The following is a 22,492-nucleotide window of genomic DNA, read 5'->3' as shown; positions in this document are numbered from 1 at the left end:
AAGGCTGACATTGTTATCGGTGTTAATGCTGGTTCCTAAATAGACGAAGTCTTTTACAACCTCAAAATTATAACTGTCAACAGTGACGTGGGTGCCGATACGCGAGTGCGCCGACTGTTTGTTTGAAGACAGGAGGTACTTCGTTTTGTCCTCGTTCACCACCAGACCCATTCGCTTTGCCTCTTTATCCAGTTTGGAGAAGGCAGAACTAACAGCGCGGTTGTTAAGGCCGATGATGTCAATATCATCGGCATACGCCAGCAATTGTACGCTCTTATAAAAAATTGTGCCTGAGCGATTAAGTTCTGCGGTTCGCACGATGCTCTCCAACATCAGGTTAAAGAAGTCACACGACAGGGAGTCACCCTGTCTGAAACCTCGTTTGGTATCAAACGGCTCGGAGAGGTCCTTTCCAATTCTGACGGCGCTGTTGGTGTTGAGCAACGTCATCTTACATAGCCGTATTAGTTTTGCGGGGATACCAAATTCAGACATCGCGGCATACAGGTAACTCCTTTCCGTACTGTCGAATGCAGCTTTGAAGTCGACGAAAAGATGGTGTGTGTCGATTCTCCTTTCATGGGTCTTTTCCAAGATTTGGCGTATTGAGAATATTTGGTCGATGGTAGACTTTCCAGGTCTGAAGCCACACTGATAAGGTCCAATCAGTTGGTTGACGGTGGGCTTCAGCCTTTCACACAATACGCTCGCTAGAACCTTATAGGCGATATTTAGAAGACTAATCCCGCGGTAATTGGCACAAATTGCAGGATCGCCCTTCTTATGGATTGGGCAGAGCACACTTAAATTCCAATCGGCAGGCATGCTTTCATCCGACCATATTTTGCATAGGAGCTGATGCATGCACCTTACCAGCTCCTCGCCGCCATGTTTGAATAGCTCAGCCGGCAGTCCGTCGGCGCCCGCGGCTTGGTTGTTCTTTAGCCGCGTTATCGCTATTCTCACCTCGTCATGATCGGGTAGCGGAACGACAATTCCGTCGTCAACGATTGGGGTATCGGGATCTTCACTTTCTCGGTGACATGCGCAGCTGTCACTGTTTAATAGGTTCGAGAAGTGTTCCCTCCATAATTTAAGATTGCTCTGTACGTCGGTCACCAGTTCACCGTCTTTGTTCTTACAGGAAAACGCCCCGGTCTTAAAACCTTCTGTAAGCCGCCGAACTTTCTGGTCGAATTTTCGGGCGTTGTTCCTGTTGGCCAGCATCTCAAGCTCTTCGCACTCACGTATTTCGGCCTCTCGTTTCTTCTGTCGGATAATACGTCTCTCTTCCTTTTTCAGCTCTCTGTAGCGATCCCACATGGCTCGCGTTGCGCCCGATCGCAGCGTGGCTCTATAGGCGGCATCCTTTCTTTCTGCGGCAGCATGACATTCCTCGTCGTACCAATTGTTTTTTCGGGCTCGCCGGAATCCGATTTCTTCTTCGGCGGCGGTACGTAGAGAACGAGAAATGTTGCTCCATTGTTCGTGGATGCCAGTTTGTTGGGCAGTACTCTCTGAGAGCAGGAGTGAGAGTCGAGTGGCGAATCTTCTGGCTGTCTGTTGTGATTGCAGCTTTTCGATGTCGAACATTCTTTGCGTAGGTAGATGCACGTTTTTTGCTGCACAGAGGCGCGTGCGCAGTTTGGCTGCAACAAGGTAGTGATCCGAGTCAATGTTGGGTCCTCGGATCGTACGTACATCTAATACACTAGAAGCGTGTCTTCCATCTATCACAACATGATCGATCTGGTTTCGCGTTTTTCGATCAGGGGACAGCCAGGTAGCTTGGTGTATCTTTTTATGCTGGAAGCTGGTGCTGCAGGCTACCATGTTTCGGGCCCCGGCGAAGTCGATCAGCCTCTGTCCGTTACCGGATGTTTCGTTGTGTAGGCTGAATTTTCCGACTGTGGGACCAAAAATTCCCTCCTTGCCCACCCTGGCGTTGAAGTCGCCAAGCACGATTTTTATGTCGTGGCGGGGGCAGCGCTCATAGGAACGTTCCAGGCGCTCATAGAAAGAATCTTTGGTCGCATCGTCCTTCTCTTCCGTCGGGGCGTGGGCGCAAATTAGCGATATGTTAAAAAAAACGGGCTTTGATGCGGATTGTTGCGAGACGCTCGTCCACCGGAGTGAACGACAGTACTTGGCGACGAAGTCTGTCTCCCACAACAAATCCGACACCGAATTTGCGCTCCTTTACATGGCAGCTGTAGTAGACGTCGCAAGGTCCTATGGTTTTCTTTCCTTGCCCCGTCCATCGCATCTCTTGGATGGCAGTGATGTCAGCCTTTACTCTCACGAGGACATCAACCAGCCGGGCAGAGGCACCCTCCCCATTAAGGGACCGGACATTCCAGGTGCATGCCCTCAAATCATATTCCTTAGTTCGTTTGCAGGGGTCGTCATCAGTATAGGGAGGTCTCATCCGAGGCTTTTTTAAAGTTTTCATTGGGGGCGATTTTTAAGTGGCGGGTCCCAAACCCAACGCACAACCAGCTATCCTGGAATGTTTCGCCTTCTCACTTTAGCTCACTCCCGAACGGGTGTTCGGAAGCTACCCAGAGGATACGTGGGCTAATCCCGGCCGTTGTGAGCTGCTTGAACCATATGTAGAAGAATCGTCCTGGCCACTCCCAAGTGAATGGCGATCAGTAACTTTCCCCACTTGCGTGGACTTCTACACATGGAACCATCCTCCACCTTTGAAATGGTCACCATTTGCTTTTACGCAAGCCTTCAGTTGGAGAACATTCAGCGATTGCAGCACACACGGTTTCCATGGATATTGACGTCGTTGCTGGAACCAAATATTGTTTGAGACTGTCCAAATTTCGGTGACGTATTCGACAGGCCATGTTCTCCAATTTTGACCACAAACTGTAGACCAATAGATTCAGATCTGGTCTTTTAGGCGACCAATAATCTACGGCAATGAACCCAGGAATATTGTTTATTCACTACTGGGTTGTGGCTTATAGGCTAGAGCGGAATCTTGCTGGAAGATCCAACGCTCTCCATTGCAGAGAATACTGCTCAACTGCTTCACCACGTCTTCTAAGACATCCCCCTGGTACACTTTTGCCCCACCTTAATCCTTTTTTCGCAGAAATGAACAGATGTAGCACCTTTACAAGACACTCCCCACCAAACGGAGGCTGCATGGGGGCCACGCTGAACACTTCCAACAACATATTTTGCCTCTCTAGAAGTTGTAGCATAGATTGTTTCGTTTTGCTTAATAGAAACTTCTTCAACAATGACAATATTTTGATCTGTGCAAAGAATACTTTTGTGACCGTTGACTGCGTGCCACCGAAGAAGCTGTCTGCATTTGTCGAGCCTAATTTTCTTCAAGCTCGTCATCAAAAGATGACCAGACGAGCGACGGATGAGTTTCAAGTGGGGATCATTTCTAATTAGTCTTGACATGGATCTGGTTGATACATTCATTTCCCAGGACATGATTTTCTGCTTTCTAAGGGGATTTCTGCGAATTCTTTTATTGTGCTACCAATGGAGTGGGCCACAGTCTTATTCCTACTCCGAACTATTCGATATTCCTACATAGTTTCGAAGTCGGAGCTACCGCATAGTAGCCATACACAAACCCTCTCGGCTGCGGTAGACTGACTTAGATATGGTGCAGCGAATAAAAACCGATCGACTGTTCTACGAAAGTGTTCAATGTGATCCTTGTTGATGGTAGCAGAAGGAGAGGGAAGACCTCATTTGCCTTGGAAAAAGAAGTAGAGATGAGGAGGACATGTTTCAGTAAAGAAGAAGTAGTAGTTAAAGTAAGAGTTATATCGCATCGTCGTGTAGTCAAGGTTTTCAGTTTATGTTTAGAATAGCTGGAGATCATTCAAAAGCACAATCATCTAGTAAAATAATAAAAGCAAACGCCGCCACTCTAAATTTGACTATTCCCTACACTACTTCACTAGAAGTGTCTCTTTATGAGATTTCACGGATATGCACGTCTGTATGTACATACGTCGAGAAAGAAAAGCAAAAACAAGAAGGCAATATGAATTTATTATGGGGCATTGTACCTAACACATACAGACCATACATAACCCACTCATACATACATATATACGTTGCGCGTATATCTACATACCTATGCGGGTATTGCACTAATCTTAGGAATTCAAACAATTAAGATAAAATCACGACTAGAGATGGGAAAAAGTTTGCCAACCAAGAAAAAGGTGAGCACATAAATACGTTCGTACATATGTATGTACATATTTATGCCCGAGATAAAAGCGAAAATGTCATACGATAAGTTTTATGAAACTTTGAAAAGTATTTATGTAGTCAACGGTCAGCTGGGAAAAATGTCATTCTCGTAAAATGCACACTCGCACACTTGCCACAATGCCATACAAACACACATACATATATACATAGGTGGATACATATGCGCATCATAATTCAAAGTTTTGCACTGGAGAGCAATAGACACACACGACTTTTGAGCGCCGGCCAGTGAAAGTTGTCGTAATTACCAAAGTTTGCTGAGAAATCTTAATAAAATAGCCGCGGGCCTTTGACGCCAGGGCAGTGACCGAACGACCGCCCGAGCGACTCCCAGACTGACCATAAGCAGGGACTTGATACGCATCTACATACATAAAAACGGTAATAAATAAATATTTGTGGGTAGATGTGCTGCCTTTGGTGCTTGGATAAATAAATAAACCCAATAGTAAGAAAATACGCATAAATATAGTCGTTAAATTAAACATGACAATATTCCACTACAAACACGATAAATCAAAGGGTATTACATACTCATAAGCCTTAAGCATGTGTGCGTCTTTCTAATAGCCACGCCAACTTACACACTTACGGTGTACTTATGTGCATGTATGTGCGAGAATGTGCGAGTATGCAACGTCACATAATCAGTCGCTCTACCTCCGCACCCACCGCATTCTGCAAAGCCATTCTCTGTTAGCGTGTCTGGGATTCTTAAGTGTCGCAGAACCCTTTCGCTTAAGAATTCGAAACTCGCTGCCAGGACATCTTAGTCGGACCTGGCTGGCTATGCTCGTGAATGTGCGATAGTTGGCGCATTTTCGATGATTTATATCTAATTTAAACGTCTTTTTCCAGCTTAAATCTTAACTTCAATTGCCTGCCTCTCCGCCACCTGCCTGAGCTTGGTCCACCGCTGAAGGCGAATGCAAATCATGTCTACATTTCCCAAACTTGTCTGCATTCCCCCATGAACAGTCTTAAGGTCAGCAGATGTGCAGACGGGTGGTTGAGAGATGCAAGGCTCGAGGGACGCACATTTGCGCCGGAAAGTGCTAATATGCAAATCCATTTATTGCATGTAAATGCCTCTGATAGCCACTGGTGGTCGGATGAGAGTGAAGCCAGCAGCGAGAGTCCTAACTTTCTTGTTGTTGTTGTAGATGTTGAGCGAGCACATAAATCTTGTATTAAATGGTACATAAGTCAATATGCTAAATCCACATACACGCATACAAACACTTCGCATCGACACCAGCTTTCTAAATGTTCCATTCAACATTTAGATTTTGTGGCCCCACCAAAGACTTGTGGAAGGGTTACTTAAGAATGTCTTTTGTGGATGTTGCGTGCTTGCGTCTGCAGTATGTCCAGTCCATATGCGGGATAGTGAGATTTCAATCAATTGCTTGTGGTGTTTCTACCATTGCGTGTGCGAGTTGTTGCACTTTCTAAAAGGCAGCAGTTACTTATGCCCTCGAGAATCGAAAAAAGAGTTGGGAGAAGGTATGAGTGTGAGGCGAAAGATTTATGCTGACATGGATTTGGTTATCAGCAGTAATTGGCCAAAAAAAGGTAATATACATTTTTTCATAGCGATTGCACTTGCATTTCTTACTGGTAAGAGTTCATCATAGCCAAATAATTAGAAAAAGCTCAAAAATTATTTTAGAAAATAATTAATAGAATTGTATCAAAAGGTCATCTCTAAAGCATTCGTGTGCTTTATCTACCTCTTACATCAAACACAAAGCGAGATTTTTAAGAGGTGTGCGATTGTATTTCTAGCTCCATGGTTAGATTACATGGCTGCTCATGAGAAGTCCAACCTGGACGAGAAATCAAATTCGCCAGTTGGGATACCAATGTAAGAGTCGCTTTGGTTGCTGGGTGAGTTGGTTGAGCGAGATGCGAATGAAATAAAAACAAAAATCTAATGTGAGGTGAGTTTAATAAACAGATCGGTAAAACTGAAACTGGGATTGTATTGCTGAGGCCAAACTTTTGGGAATTGTATTGGTAATAAAAAACAAAAAACCCCCGGATACTGTTCATGTTTCTTCATGGCATTACGAACAATGTCCAGGGATGTAATTGCAACATCGCTCCTTACAAACTTCCAGTAATTTATTAAAAGCATCGGTGTATCATTATGAAGTCATTTTTAGAATAGAAAAACACTGATGTTCAAATATCGACGTTTTTAAGAGCGATGGTGTATAGCTAACAATAACTGATAGGTCAAGGGTAATGGTGCTCACACTCACCGACGGAAACGTGCGTTTCGTGTCAGCTGGCACAATGAACTTAATGAGAGCCCCTGTAAATAAAAAATCAGCACCGTTCCGTTCCGAAGTATCGCAGATCCTTAATGTGGGTAAATGAAAAACTTTGGATTGTTCCGTAGAATCGTGTCAGCTGATTGCTCTCTCACCACACAGTGTTGCCAAACAGTACATTTCGAAATCATTTACAAAATAAACTTAGAAAAATGTTAATTCTTATTAAAATAACTTAAAAGCAATGTTGAATAACGTTAATTATAGAGAAATGAACTATTGGTTGGTTTTTGATTTGGTTTATTAAACAATGAAAAATTGTGCTGATAACGCGGATTTGTGTAAACTGTGTATGCAAAAATATCAATGGCAACATTGTGTCTATACCACGAAACACAAACACGCACAAACCGATGTGTTGTGTAAATATGTAACCCAAGAAAATCAGTTGTTTTCTACGGCACAAGTGTTGCTCACTTTTGTGTAACCTACGGGCAACAGAAAGGGACTACGATAACGTCGGTGAGTGCTGGCACCATAAGAATACGTGCGTAAACAAACGACTATCCTCTCACCTATTACGTCTGTTTGGCGGATTTTACTTATAGACGGGCTTTTAAGAGCCATTGAATAAAAATAGTGGAACCTAAAAGAATCTAAATTTTTAAATACTAAATTTATATGTTTTCATTTAAAATAACATCTAAGCCGGCCTTTTGAAAGACCCTTTATATTTTAAATTGATCCGATCTTAATAGTTTTCCAAAATAACTGATACTATACAAGGTGGCGCAAAATGAATTACCCTTTCGGAAGATTTATAATTTTTGGAGTTAGCGTCGTACTTTAATCATATTAGGCACTTGCGAACTAGACACCTGATCTAGTCATCTGAACGATATGAAGTATCTATTCCAAACACCATACCTTTTTTGTGTGAAAGTAGTTTTTATTGATTTCAAAAACAAAATTGTTCAAAAATGATTACTATTTTTACATATATTCACTTTAGCTCGATATGACCACCTTTTGCCTCGACTATAGCCTTCAAACGGTCAAAAAATCGCTTTCTTCAGCGCATTCATACTGGCTTATTTTTTAGTCCTCACCTTGCTCTCCAAAATGGGCCAGATGGAATAGTCCATCGGATTTGCGTCTGGCAAATTCGAAAGCCATTGTGTGGACGAAATTAAGTGCTGAACATGATTTTTTAACCATTCTTGGTGTGCCGAGTCCTGTTGGAACGTCCATGGTCTACGACCGAAATGTTTGCATGTCCACGGCTCTAAAGCAGCTTCTAAAACATTTTGCCGATAATAAGTCGCATTCACTTTGACACCAGGCTCGATAAAAACAATTCGAGAACGTCCATCAGCGGTCACTGCGGCCCAAACCATTACTTGCGATGGGAAATTGATTCGAGTGGCCATACGTAGGCTCAAATTCTCGTATGAGCGTTCGGTCAAATAAACACGATCGTTTTGAGTGTTTATGAACTGCTCAATTCGGAATTTTTTTTTAATCGGAAAACACAATGTTAGGAAATTCGCCAAGTTCGTGCAAGCGCAACAACTCCTTTGCTCTTTCGCACCGAACTTTTTTTTGCTGGGGTGAAAGATCGTGTGCTTTTCTGCTGTCTTGCGATATTTTCAGTTCTTTTGCCATTTTTCTTGCACTTCGACGTGGATTTCGTTCACTTTCCGAACCATTTCTGGCATTGTTGCGGTTTTTTTTGGTCCACCTCCATAGCGTTTTGCAATGCTACCAGTATCATTGTAACGTTTTATAGTGCGATACACAAACATTTTATTCACTTTGAGGTGACTCAGCTCACGAACAATGGCTGGTTGTGATTTTCCAGCCAAATATAATGCAATCACACTATTACGTTTGAATTCCATCACAGAAAAAAAATTAACAAAACTGAAACGCAAATGGTTTTGATGGCTTATAAACAATATGTATATTGAACTGTCAATAGAACAATTTTGACGTTGATGTCATGAGCTCTTTTACAGATACAACCAGTGTGAAGTTGGTTCTCGCTGTTTTTTTGATGAAAATACAACTTTATTTTGAAAAAATGGTTACAAGTGAATCATTGAAAGTATTTCCCAACGCTGACTACTACTCTTTCCCTCGTATACTGTCGCAGTAAAACTGTTTATCTTTTGAGGCTATCCCTGGGCCAAGCAATTTTTTGATGTCTTCATATGAATGGAACTGCTGGTCAGCTAGACCATGTGCCATCGATCGGAAGAGGTGATAATCGGACGGCGCAATATCTAGAGAATATGGCTGGTGGATTAGGATTTCCCATGTCAGTGTTTCCAGGTAGGTTTTAACGGATTTCTCAACGTGATGCCGAGTGTTGTCATGCTGTATAATGACTTTTTCATCCCTCTCCGCGTATTGCGACCGCTTCTCGCGCAGTGCTCGGCTCAATCGCATCAATTGAAGTCGATACTAATCTCCAGTGATGGTTTCGCCCACCAAATACATAGCATAACCTTCGCAGCCTGAATATTCGGGCGAGGCGACGACGTAGAAGCATGACCGGACAGTTCCCATGACTTTCTTTTCTTTGGATTGCTGTATCGAATCCATTTTTCATCACCCGTCACGATGCGATAAAGAAAACCCTTCCTTTTTTGCCGCTGGAGCATTTGTTCACAGGTGAAAAAACGACGTTCAACATCCCTTGGTTTTAACTCATAAGGAACCCAAGACCCCTATTTCTGAATCATTCCCAAAGCATGCAATCGCTTGGAAATGGATTGGCGGGTAACTCCTAATATTGAAGCAAGCTCTTCTTGCGTTTGACATGGATCCTCATTGAGCAATGCGCCCAATTCAGCGCCTTCGAAGGTTTTTGGTCTTCCTTCACGCGGACGGTCGTCATCATTAAAATCACCGTCTTTGAAACGGCGGAACCAATCTCGGCACGGTGTTTCACTTAAAGCAGCATCCCCATAACCTTTTGTAGCTCTCGATGCGCTTCAGCCGCCGTTTTTTCCGAATGAAAGAGGAAAATCAAAACTTCCCGCAAATGACGATTATTCGGCACAAAATCAGACATTTTCACAAAACCAAAAGTATATGATACCAAAACAAAATCACTAATGTGTCGAAGCAGTTTGTTTACCATATGTCTAAGCTTGGTTTATGACGTTTAGGTTATGTTAGAATCGACTAGCACACTGCTGGCGGCATCTGTTGACAAACAGCGGGAACTTAGTTACGCACCTAATATGTATGTATGTACACATAAATTTAAAGTTACTAATGGGATAATTCAATGTCAAATAAACGTATCGAAAGAAGATATTTCATATATTGATTTCACTTTGTTCAATACACTTTGCCCAGATCTAAACATTTTACATTTCATTAACATATTTGAATTTTTTCAAGAAGAAGGGAACCATAACATAACATAATACGAGTATATGGGGTTATATGCGAAATGTTGGCTTTACTTATATTAAGGGGGAACACCACTGTGATATTTCAAAAAAATCGATTTTTTTTGCATAATTTTAAAGTAGATGAATTAAAAAATATTTAAAAAACAGTCAACTTAAAATCTTGAAAATTTACGAAGTTATACCCAATGCAATAAGTGCAGGTAGTAAGTTACAACGGCCAATGAAAACTTTAAACTTTTTCTCAAAACGACTTTTCTGAACTCGGTGGCCTCGATTATGAATCGATTTAATTTTCTTTTTTTTTATACATGTATTGGCTACAGTCGTACATAGCCGTTTTTAAAAATTTCAAAAATTAATATTTTTTCAAGCCTTTCGAAAACAAAAAAAAAGGATAAAAACACAATTCATTTTTCAAACCTGCACCATTTTCTCAAAAAAACCGCCACGTACGACGATAGCCATTGATGTGTAGATTAAGATTTTTTTTGGTTTTTTGCACCAGGGTGCATCAGTTTTTCATGACGTCATTGCATTAATATTAATAACAATTGTAATTTTGAATATTTTTTAATAAAAATTTGTGTCAGTATAGTGGAATATATGTTAAATAAATTATAATCTGTCCGATCCTCAAATAATCATCCCTACTTATAAATAAAAATGCAGGAAAATCACTTAATTTTCACGCGTTCACAGTGGTGTTCCCCCTTAATGGTAGATGCATTAGTAATTCAAAAACTGGTGCAGTGAAAATGCTTCATTTGTAAGTTATTTTGTTAAAATTGTAATTTTTTTTGTGCTTCATATCTCGCTTAAGATCTCATTGGAAAATATGATATTTCTACTCAATAAAGAGCATTTTAGAAATTCTTGGTAACAAATTGTCCATTTACTTTGGAGCCGTGGTTAAAAAATCTTCATCTTCAAATTTTACAAAGCTCGAACTAAAATTCGAGGTATTAAAAAAGCCATTCTTATAAGCTAACAATCAAAGACGTTATTATTTACGCATTCATAAAACAACACTAAAAAAACGACGCCCCCGGGTGGGCTCGAACCACCAACCTTTCGGTTAACAGCCGAACGCGCTAGCCAATTGCGCCACGGAGGCGTTCAAAATTTATGTTCGCATATTTATATTTGTGTGCGTTATGTGAGCAAGGAAAACAAGCACAACAACAAGAAAGCAAAAAGTTAAATTTTATTATTAATTTATTTATGCGGATTTTGCTATTTTCTTTAGTTACGAATATTAAGCAAATCGCCGATAATACTAGTGGGTCCTGAATATATGCATATAAAATGTGTATAAGAATCTGGTATCGCTTTTCAAAATATAAAAAGTCACAATTTATCCGCCACCATTTATTTCGTCGTCACTGCGCGTGCAATGCAAATACAACACTAACTCTTGGGCCAATTCTCCACAGAGCCTTTGTTTGCTTTTTGAACAACTCGTTCGGTGAATTATCTCGTGACCTCTGGTGGTTTTACGAATATTTTTAGCAGTGATAATTTTTGCCTCGGTCACAAGTCGAAATGATTTTGGCGGATATTCTCGAGAAACTGTTCCGTGGCTTCTAAGTAGTATTCCTTATTCACCGCTTGTTCCTCTGAGAGCAGCCTGAAATTTGTAAACGAGCTATTCTGACGCACTAGTATGACATGGTTCTGTTTTATTATAAAAGAACTTAATGAGAATTTTATAAAATAATATTTTTTTATATGGGTAAGTCAAGATAAGCACGATCTGCAGGGGTTTTCAGAATTTCCTGTACTTTGGTCAAATTATTGTGTAAGGGAATAAGTTTCCGCCCTCGTAAAAGAGGTGTCGCTGCTGATACTATTTTTGTCTTCCCTCTAGTAATATACTGGTGATTTGAAGGTGTATATGTGAGGTCTCGATCGCAGTAGTTGACATTCGTTTCAAGCTTAAATATCTTTTTTTTATTTGATGCCATAAATATATTCGTTCGTCCCGAAAAAAGAGCTTTTGCGGGAAGTCATGCTTCATTATTACCTTTTAAATAAAAGTGCAGCTGAAAGGTGTCGTATATTGGTCAATATTTACGGTAATCACGCTCCATCAAATACAACTTGTAAAGAGTGGTTTTGACGCGTTCAAAGTGGCAATTTCGACATGAGTGATAAAGATCGCGAAGGGGCAACCAACAAATTCGTAGGTAGTCAACTACAACAATTATTGGATGATATGTCTAAAGAGTTGGATGTTGACAGATCAACCGTCGGTAAACGTTTGCACGCGATGGGAATGGTGCAGAAAGCAGGTAACTGGGTATCACATCAATTGAAGGAGAGGAATATCGAGTGGCGTTTGGTGGCGTGTGAGATGCTTCTAGAACGGCAGAAAAGATTTTCTGCATCGCATCGTCACTGGCGAAGAAAAATGGATCTATTATGATAATGCTAAGCGTCGAAAATCAAAGGTTATGTTGTGCATCTGGTGGGATCAGAAGGGTGTCATCTATTATGATCTCCTTAAATCATCTGAAACCTTCACTGGCGATCGTTACCGACTGCAGCTAATGCGATTGAATCGAGCTCTCAAAGAAAAGCGAGCGGAATGGGACGGTAGACATGGCAAACTGATTTTGCTGCATGACAACGCCAGGCCACACGTTGCTAATTCGGTCAAGAAATATTTAGAGGGACTGAATTGGGAAATCTTGCCCCACCCGCCGTATTCCCCAGACATTGCAGCTTCGGATTTCCATCTGTTCCGAACAATGCAGTCAGCTCTTATTGGAGAGTAGTTCACTTCATACGAGAGCATCGCAAACTGGCTCAATGAATGGCTCAAGTCAAAAGAACTCGAGTTTTTCGTCAGAGGAATCCGTATGCTGTCGGAAAGATGGAGTAAAGTTGTAGCTTCCAATGGCAGATACTTCACACAATATCATGTTTTTTTTTTTTAATTGTTTAACTAATTCGTAACTTTGGCTAAGAAGAGACGAAAACTTATTCTCATACCAATGTAAAGCTAGGTAATAGCTTTAAAAATTGTTTTAAAATTGTGTGTACTACCCTGCATTGAACTCTTCACTAACCATTTTTTACACATTCAAATTTTTGAAACCGTTTCATTATATTTTTTGTATTTCATTATATTTTACAGTGTATATAAGGAATGGACACGAAGAAAACTAGGTTGTGTTTACTGATCACTTACGCAAAACTAACTGTAAATAGAAAATAAGTATGCATATTCACAGTTTTTGTTGTGATTATAAATTTTGCGTATTCACTTTTTGTAACTTCTCCGTATTCCTCAAAATATATTCGGTTAAGGTGAGCTTGCGTAGAAAATTGGGCGCAAAAAGCAAGGAAATGGTCATCTGTCACTCAATGCCATAGCAAAAACTCTAAATTGACCGAAAAGTACCGTGATTTATGAGCTAAAAAAATGTAATGAAATCTTGTCGGTTGAACGAAGGCCTGAAGCAAAAGCCAAAGAAAGGAACCATTATTTCGAGAAAAGCTATCCTTTCACTTCGAGATGCTGCAATACAGGCCCGTATGTAGGAAGGATACGCCCAAGAAGTGTGCAAAAATGAAGGTTGACGATCAATGAGAAATCCGGCTCGCTCCTTTATTAATAAATTGTGCCTTCAACCCATTAAAATTTGATTTTTTAAGAGTCAATTCAAAGTTCTGAATGTGCGGTTTTTTCTACTTGACTAAGCGCGAGCTTGGGAAAATGTATATCCAACTAATTTTTTCCACCCGGTGGAAAGGTGGCCTCAAAAATATTTAATTGCACTATAATATCTCAAAATGTTGTTGAAATCGGGTGAGCAAAAATATTAATGTTTGAAAAAGTGGTAAGTGAAAGCTTCAATATGGTGTAGAACCCAATTCTCAGAACTTTCAGTAGATTCTCTGGTTTCTAGAAGTCTATCGCCCAACCTGTATACATACATACATTTGTACATATTTGCTCCCACATATTACATTCGGATGCAATGTGTAACAGCAGATCAAATGAATTTACTTCGGACAACCCCGCAGAATGGTAAGAACCATTTCAAAAATAGCGAATGTAACATCAATCGGATGCTTTTATTAAATACACACACACATATATACATACATTGTACATGTGTGCAAACCTAATCGTCCTTATTGTTATTGATGGCATTCTGTCAAACTTACCGATAATAAATGGCTAATGTCGGGTGAATTTTATTTAAACTCTTCACGTGCATTTCTGTGCATTTTAAGGTCAATTGTTCACACATACATATGCAGTTAGAGACAAGTAAATATGAACTTATTTGTATGCACTCACAAACGTATTTATCATAATTTGTATTAGCATTTCGTTAGGGTGACCGCACGCCAAACATGGCGATAATTTTTTCCACACTCCTTTTTTCCAAAATAAAAAAAAATCTAAAAATACATAAATAAAACACGAATCATAAAAGCATTTGTGGGCACGTACGCACTGAAGAATGGCGGCAAATGGTAAAGGGCAAGCGGCCCTCTGTGTCCAATTTGCGAATTTGTATTGCCGCTGGCGAGTGGGTGACAGTGCTTTCACTTTGTTCGCAATCCTTTGTAAACTAATTTCAGTTACATTTTTCACAAGTGAGTGTGAGGGGTGTGGCCGGCAGATTGACAGCATATTGACAGCTGTAACAAGTTATCATAATTCAATACATGTCCTGTGACTCCATGGTTGCGAGCTGGGTTTGGGGTGATGGGGGCAATTTGTCAGAAAATCCTTTCACTCATGAATTATTCCTTTTGTGTGCGAGGAAAACCGGCATTGAAGGGTTAATGGTCTTCAATTGCGTTCAACTTGGCAAACTGGATTAGCGACCGGAAGAAAGTAACCTTTTAGTTCTTTGTTGCTGTTATTGTTGTACATATTTGCATTCTTCTTACTTTTTTTCTTTGCGGCTGCCTTTTTGGTGCGTTCGTGCTTTGCTATTATTCGATTGGCCACAGGTTCGATGCTCACTGTATGAAATTGCAAGGTAATGGCCAACCACCAGGTGCATTTCTGCCAAGCAAAGACTTCTCGGAGTCAGGATAAAACTGCTGGTAACTCAATTCAAAAAACAACGTTCAGACGCATGCTATAATCAATTAATGCACATACAAATACACCTATGAATACACATAAATACAGTTATTATTTCCTTTCTTCCTTATTAAGCATACCTTGTTAAACAAAAAACTCATATCAACCATCTTTGTTGTAAAAAAAGGGCGCAATTTAGATTTGGACATTAGTTTTTATTACGGTATCTGCTGCTCTCTGCCAATTCATTTTAAACTGCTGCTAATTTAAAATTTCTTTTTTATTTTTAGCATTATTTTCCTACGATTACCCAATATTTTCCAATGAGTCACATTTGTCGACAGTTTGGTGGGCTGCGGTCCTTGTGAACAACATTTACCCTGTGATATTCAACCAGTTCCAGCCAAATTGGCTTTGATGACATGATTCAAGATTGGACCAGAACAGAACAGAGCATTTGTGTTGTTTTATGAATGCCAGCAAACATTATTGCAAGTGCTTTTTCATATAAATTTCTTGACTTTTATGCATTTCATACCACACTGCCAGATGGCTTGCAAAACCAAAAATTTTTTAGGGTTAAAGGCACCTGTGAATTATCCTCTCTTCGTTGCAGCATAAAACTCAGCGCCCTGAACCTGCTTGAAGTCTGCTTTGACGTATATTTCAGCGTACAAAACCACACAGTCATATTTATGAATATCTTGACTGTATAATTTTCGCGCACGTGCTTTAGCACCCGACATACGGGCCTGTTTTGCAGCATCTCGAAGTGAAATATTAGCTTTTTTCGAAAAAATGATACCTTTCTTTGGCTTTTGTTTCAGGCCGACAAGATTTCATTACATTGTTTTAGCTCATAAGTCACCGTACTTTTCGGACAATTTAAAGTTGGTGCTATGGCATTGAGCGACATATGACCACTTCCTTGCATTTTGCGCCCAATTTTCTCCGCAAGCTCACCCTTAACCGAATACAATCTGTAGAATACGTAGAAGTTACAAAAAGTGAATACGCAAAATTTATAATCACAACAAAAACTGTGAATATGCATACTTATTTTCTATTTACAGTTAGTTTTACGCAAGTCACGAGTCACAATGGACTAGTTTTTTTCGTGTCAATTTTTTACGTGTATGTTCACTATAAGGAGATCCATTAAAGGCGATCGAGCTTTGAAACAAAATAAAAACAAAACGGGATGATTGGTATTGGCAAGATTAAAATTATGTGTGGCATTTTAATTTCAGACAAATGACTGCAAATGGGCATGGTGCACCACTTTTAAATTACATCTTTGATTAAATGGCACTCAATTTTATGAAGAGCGTCAATTCTCTCAGCCTTGAAATCCAACGTAGAATCTCTCTTGCCAACAAGGGCTACTTTGGACTAAGTAGGCAATTGATTAGTAAAGTCTCTACAAGACTCTCATCATGCCCGTCCTAACGTATGGCGCAGAAGCGTGGACCATGACAACATCCGATGAGGCGACGCTTGGAGTGTTTGAGAGAAAGATTCTGCGCAAGTTTTTTGGACATTTGCACGTTGGCAACGTCGAATATCGCGGGCGATGGAACGATGAGCTGTATGAGCTTTACGACGACATAGACAGAGCGCAGCGAATAAAGATCCATCGGATACGTTGGCTGGGTCATGTCGTTCGAATGGATACAAACGCTCCGTCTCTGAAAGTATTCGATGCGGTACCAGCTGGTGGTAGCAGAGGAAGAGGAACGTCTCCTCTGCGTTGGAAAGATCAGGTGGAGAAGGAATTGGCTTCACTTGGTGTGAAGCACGAGAAAGAAACGACTGGCGCGCTTTGTTAAACTCGGCCAAAATTGCGTAAGCGGTTATAGCGCCAATTAAGAAGAAGAAGAATTCCGTTGGCGCTCAGGGCGGTTGTTGTTGATGTTGTAGCAGTATAAACATTCCCTAAACAAATACGAGGAATGCTGCTGGTGACAGACCTTGACCGGGTATAAATCCGGGCCGTTCCGGTTACGTAGAACCGACTGCCGTGGGAACTCGTGTTGGCGCTCAGGGCGGTTGTTGTTGTAGCAACTTACAAAACTCTGTCTGTGCGATGCAGTCACCTGTTGTCTTCAACTAACTCATCTAACCGTAGACCCCGAAAGCCAGCTTTTTCGACAGGTTGGGTCCAGAGCGAGAAGGGTTTTAGGTGAGTAGGTTTGATAGGGCATGTAAAAAGGTGGTTAGCGTCGTGCGGTGTGCCTTTACATACATGCTGGATATATACTGGGTATATCGGGGTCGATTCTGGATAGGTAGAAATTTCACCTGCTACAATATCCAGAGCGCAAAGGGGCCAAGTTAAGCGGGTCTCGATTGGTAGCTCAAGTTTTTCGTCTGCAATAGGTGACGGTTGAACTCCGATAACGGCGTTCTGGGGTCGAGAGTTTAGGAAGGTGGTAAGGGTCTCCTGATGAATATCGTTTAGTGTTCGTCTGTATACTGACCATCGTCAGTGTAGTTAAAGAGATGTCTCCTAACATGCCTGAGAGGTGGCGCGGGCTCAAGCAAATCCCAGGAGGGGTGACACCTCCGTATATCATTCGAGGTTTGTTTGCATTGAGCAACGGTTTCACGAAGCTCCATAGAAAATAGTCGGGTTGCATTAGGTCACGAGATCTAGTGGTCAGTGAGTACCTCGAGCGTCTCCTCTAAAAAAAATTCAATGCTCCCGGCATTCAACGCGTGGATAAATGTCGGGACTAAGTAAGTATTCCCTCCAACTTCAACAGTCGTGGCATTACCAAGATTGTTGTTATATACTGTCAAAGTTCGAGGGCGCCTTTTGTATTGAATTGGCCACCAACTGGAGTGCTCCCTATGCTTTGTCATGGGTAACATGAAATGAATTATTAGAAGGTCTGATCAGCCTGAGTCAATTGGGCATCGTCTCAGCGCAGTGCTTTCGCCGAAGCTAACATACTTACATATCACAAATGTCACTAATATCTCCGAATGTGTATGCTTCCATCCCTCATAAATTTTAACAACTACACAACCACCACAAATCACTATCGCCGCTGCAGTGGTTTTCATTGAAAGCTAAGTCGCTTACGGCCATATATTTTCAAAAGCTCCCGAGTACAAGATAAGTAAAACTCGTTTTTATTCTTAACTGCTTATTTATTTATCATTTTTCCGTTGTTCAAGCATACAACGTCATTATGTAGTGTGAAAAATTCTAAGTTATCAAGAAGCCTTTCACGTTCAGCCTTACTGACAATAGGCAATTAATTAATTATGCTTTTAACTGCTGTTGTGATTGTGCTCGTGTGCGAATATAACACAATTAGACAAATAAAACGTATTAAATAAATTATTTTAATGGCACATATGTACATATGTATGTATGTGTAACTGCAACTCATGGTGAATAAAAATAATCCAAATACTTTACTAAAGATCTGTAGTGCTCTACAAAATTTTATTTGCAGTTCAAAAATATGTTTCAGAATATCGAATGTTGAACGGAGTTTTGAAAAGTATAGAAAAACAAGTTGAAAACAATAGTTATAGTTAAAGTTAATTTCCAATTTTTAATACAGTATTTAAGACTATTATAAAGAACACAAAAATGCTAAATGAATACTAATTTCAATTCATACACAAATAATTTCATTACTTTTTCAGTTGCTACAGTAGTTTATAGATATAGCGACAAGTCCAGCTTTCAAGCTTTTCTTTCTTTCTTTTTCATGTGCTTCTTCTGGTCACCTCCGCTTGTACGCCATCACAAAATAGAATATTTTGTATAGTCTTCACATGAATAATTTGCCTCGGAAGTGGGTAATTTACCGTGTTGTTGTTGTTCTGGTCTTTTTATTTCAAATATAGGTACAATGAATTGAATAAATGATCACTTGACTGGTAGGTGAATTGAATTGTGGAAGCAATTTACAATTGCTTGTCGAATAAGAATTCGCCCAAAGGGCCTTGGCTTGCCATCATCTTTGTAAGAGTGCTCAACTTGCCGGCCAAGTCACGTTGTCCGGTGATTTGTTCATCCAAGAATTCACCAGTTAGCCAGTCGACCAAGTGGTACCAGTTTGGTGACTTCTCGCAAGTTTTAATGACATTGCGAATGCTCTTGGTGACTTTGGTTTCTAATTCAAGCGCCTGGCGGAGAGCATCAGCACCACTATCGACTCTAACGTCAACATCCTGGAAGAATCAGAAAAACAAAAACGGTATATGATGTAAAAACGAGTACGCACAAAGTTTTAAAGATATTTTGGCACAAAAAATGTGTTAAATTTACTTTTAATAGTGTGCGTATGTCTGTGTACTTACAATAAGATGAATCAAGTCGGTGACAGCATCCGTCAACTGGCCGCGCATGGACAGATACTCAATGAGTTTTGAACCATGCTCGCGTTCCTCGCGCGCCGACTTGAAGAAGTGCTCAGCAAAACCGGGGCGATTGATGACGTCGCGTGAGAAGTGTGCAGCCATGGCCAAATAGATGTTGGAAGCATTGATTTCCATCTGGATTTGCTTTCGCATCTCCTCCAAACACTGGCCGTTTTTGTCATTGAGACCCACCCATTCAACTGGCATACGTGGTTGCTCCAAGCGGCCTACAAAAACACATACATACACAGATACATGTAAATATAATTGTTACAGTAAAAACAAAATATATATTAATTATTTTAAAAAACTAGATGATAAGTGCGGACCAATGTCAATCTGTGCAGTTTGATTTCATTTATGTTTTACTACACGTGCATTGTCGTATGTTTTAAATATTTAAATATACATACTATGTACATACATTCAATATATTTGCGTTTATAGTATGCAAATATGATTTAAGCAGGCTCATATGTACATACATATGTATTATATAATCTTATCACTAAACAGAATGCAAAGTGGCGGCATAATCAACTTTTCAATGTAACCGGCTCCTTCTGCCTCTACGGCCGACCACATAAGCTTACAAAATCGATTACTAGTTGCGGAATTTCAGATGAATTCTGCGCATAATGCACAGCAATCAGCGGCCACTTAAAAGACAGGCTTGTAAATATAAAAATTATTATAAACATGTGCATGACAATAACAAAAACCACGACTTTGCTCGACATATTGATTCACACGTTCCCACAATGGCTTGGCCAGCAGCGCTAATTCTAGAAAACATATGTATGAACAAGTAGAAAGGTTTAAGGGGCAAGGGGATGTACAAAGCAATGTTTTGCTGTTTACTAGCCGCTAGTGCCGTGTGCAAAAATCTCTCTGTGCTACGAGTAGGTAAGAATGTTTAGTACTCAAACAGAAAGTACTCAGAGCGTAATTATGTATGTTTGGTTGAGTAAAATTGTTGTTACTTATCAAGGCATTGTATTTATTAGCTGGTATGTTTGTCGAGTTGCTCGGTAGTTCTACCTGAAGGCAGTTGGTGGTAGACTTTACAGTTATGAAAATTAAGTTATTTTTACTGAGAATAAATAGGAAATGAAAGTAAAATTATGTTCGGATGCATGCAAAAACAATCTAAATAGAATTATTGAGCGCGTGTAAAAGAGTAATTTCTCTTAAGAGGAAACTTGTAGGTAAATAAGGAAATGGAAGTGTTCAAAGTACATATGTACATATACGCATGCATTTGCGTGTACAAAATATATGTATGTATGTAGATAAGAGTACTTACAATTTTACGACGTACTAGGCACTGGATTTGAGAAAATATAAAATTTTTTCTGATGCCAAAATTATACGCTCATAGAAGCTAATCAAAATATTTCATTTTCATATTCATATGCTCATATGCCCGTATGTATGTATTTGGTGAAATTATAAATAATATTTTTGAGCGAGTAGTTTGGAATATATGATGAGTCGAGCAACTCTACTTATGATGTACATAGGATGGTCAACTAGAGTTGTATTCGTTCCATAAATAAACTAAACCAGGCATAAAGATCCAGAAGAATAATACACATCGAAATGGCGGCACAAAGTCAGGTTTGATAGTAATAAGAGAAGAGTCATATTTATGAACACAACCGGTTTAGCCATGTTAGACAAATTTATGTAAACATATGAATGTATATTGCTTTGTTTTACCATTTTTCAAGTTCTTAGGCTGTAATTGAAAAGTCAAGTAAACAAATAAATAAAAAAAGGAGCGAATTGCTAGTATTATTCTTTCCTATAATTCCATGGAGGGGTAAAGAGTCACATTACAAGTATGCTTAGCAAGCATAGCAGTTATTTTTTTCGCAACAAAACAAAGAATGTTTTAATTTGATGCAACGAAGTTTTATATTCACTTGTTTAAATATAAATGCCGTATCGATTATTTGTTTTTTGGCAACGTCAATTTCGTTTGTATTGTCATTGTTTGTAAACAAAATGTGTCTCTAAAAGCCATTTAGCCATTTATACGCCGCGACAAAACAAAGAAGATATCAAAATAATTTTGCGCTTGGAAAAAACCCAACAAATCACCCCTGCAGCTGTTTATTTTTACTTCTCTCAAAACTCTCGTAGCACTTAAATACATGTCGCACTCTCTTCGTTTTCTGAGCGGATATGCTCCCTAAATGCGCAGCAACACAACTTTTTGTTTCCTTTCTTTTGTTTAATTTTACAGCAAAAGTTAAAACTTTTGCATAGCCCCTACAAATGAATGTCAGCACGTATGTATGTATGTGTGTACTTACATGTCATTTGCGCGTTGACCACAGCGGCCAATATCAAAACTGCGGCAAATAATTTCATCATCTTGATTTTGTCTTCTTGCTTGTTAAAATTCACAGCAAAACAGCTATTCCCGGTTTTCAAATTAATGTAATGGCGAGTTTAAGGACTTCTGTTCACTCTCCGTGTCTCTTCGCTAAATGCACAAAAGAAAATGAATAAATTTCATTAACACACGGCAGTTAAATATCTTTCAAATGATATGATTTTTATATAAACTTTTGCATGGAATTTCACTCTGTGTGCCGATTATTTCGGTTAGTTACACAAATTTTGAAAAGCAAGTATTCGATTTACTACACAAATAATAATAAAGTGAGCGAAAACAGCACGAACGTTTTATGTTTTTGATTGAATTTTGAGGTTGACAATTTCTTCAAACGACTTCTCGATCTGATCTGATTTGCAACCGTCTATGTGCCTTTATACACACTGGTATAGAAAGCAATTGTTGCCTTTGATGAGTTAATGCGTTATTATATCGCCTAGAGTTCTAGCTCGTACAATAAAATAATCATAAGTTGATTGAATTATGATTTTAACTTGAAAAGAAAATCTTCTTTAGCGCTGCACTAAAATTCTACTCGTTGATAGTTGATACTGAATGCGAATATGAACTGACGGCTGGCGAGACGGACCTAACACTTTTAAAGTCCCCTCACTAATCTCTCGCTACTAGCACACACGGCTCTTCGCATTTTGTTTGTAGCCACTCACTTTGTATT

General features: G+C 39.7%; 1 protein-coding gene and 1 non-coding gene across 3 annotated transcripts; both read right to left on the bottom strand.

Moving 5' to 3' along the window:
• Nucleotides 1–11,013: 11,013 nt before the first annotated feature.
• Trnan-guu (transfer RNA asparagine (anticodon GUU)) lies at nt 11,014–11,087 on the bottom strand. Its single transcript has one exon. It is a non-coding gene; the product is annotated as a tRNA-Asn (tRNA).
• Nucleotides 11,088–18,569: 7,482 nt separating this feature from the next.
• LOC128856068 (ferritin subunit) lies at nt 18,570–22,406 on the bottom strand. Of its 2 annotated transcripts, none has more exons than XM_054091443.1 (4): nt 22,104–22,406; nt 21,731–21,903; nt 19,350–19,636; nt 18,570–19,220 (listed from the first exon to the last, which is right to left on the bottom strand). In XM_054091443.1, exons 2-4 carry the CDS (start codon nt 21,789–21,791, stop codon nt 18,954–18,956), a joined length of 615 nt encoding a protein of 204 aa, XP_053947418.1. In that variant the 5' UTR covers nt 21,792–21,903; nt 22,104–22,406; the 3' UTR covers nt 18,570–18,953. The 2 variants fall into 2 exon arrangements, with proteins under 2 accessions (XP_053947418.1, XP_053947419.1); XM_054091444.1 differs by having other exon boundaries at nt 22,272–22,406.
• Nucleotides 22,407–22,492: the final 86 nt, after the last annotated feature.

Source organism: Anastrepha ludens, chromosome 2 (genome assembly GCF_028408465.1).
Source record: "Anastrepha ludens isolate Willacy chromosome 2, idAnaLude1.1, whole genome shotgun sequence".
Taxonomy (NCBI): Eukaryota; Metazoa; Arthropoda; class Insecta; order Diptera; family Tephritidae; genus Anastrepha; species Anastrepha ludens.
Note: the sequence above shows the minus strand (reverse complement) of the source record. Positions and strands in the feature narration are given on the sequence as shown.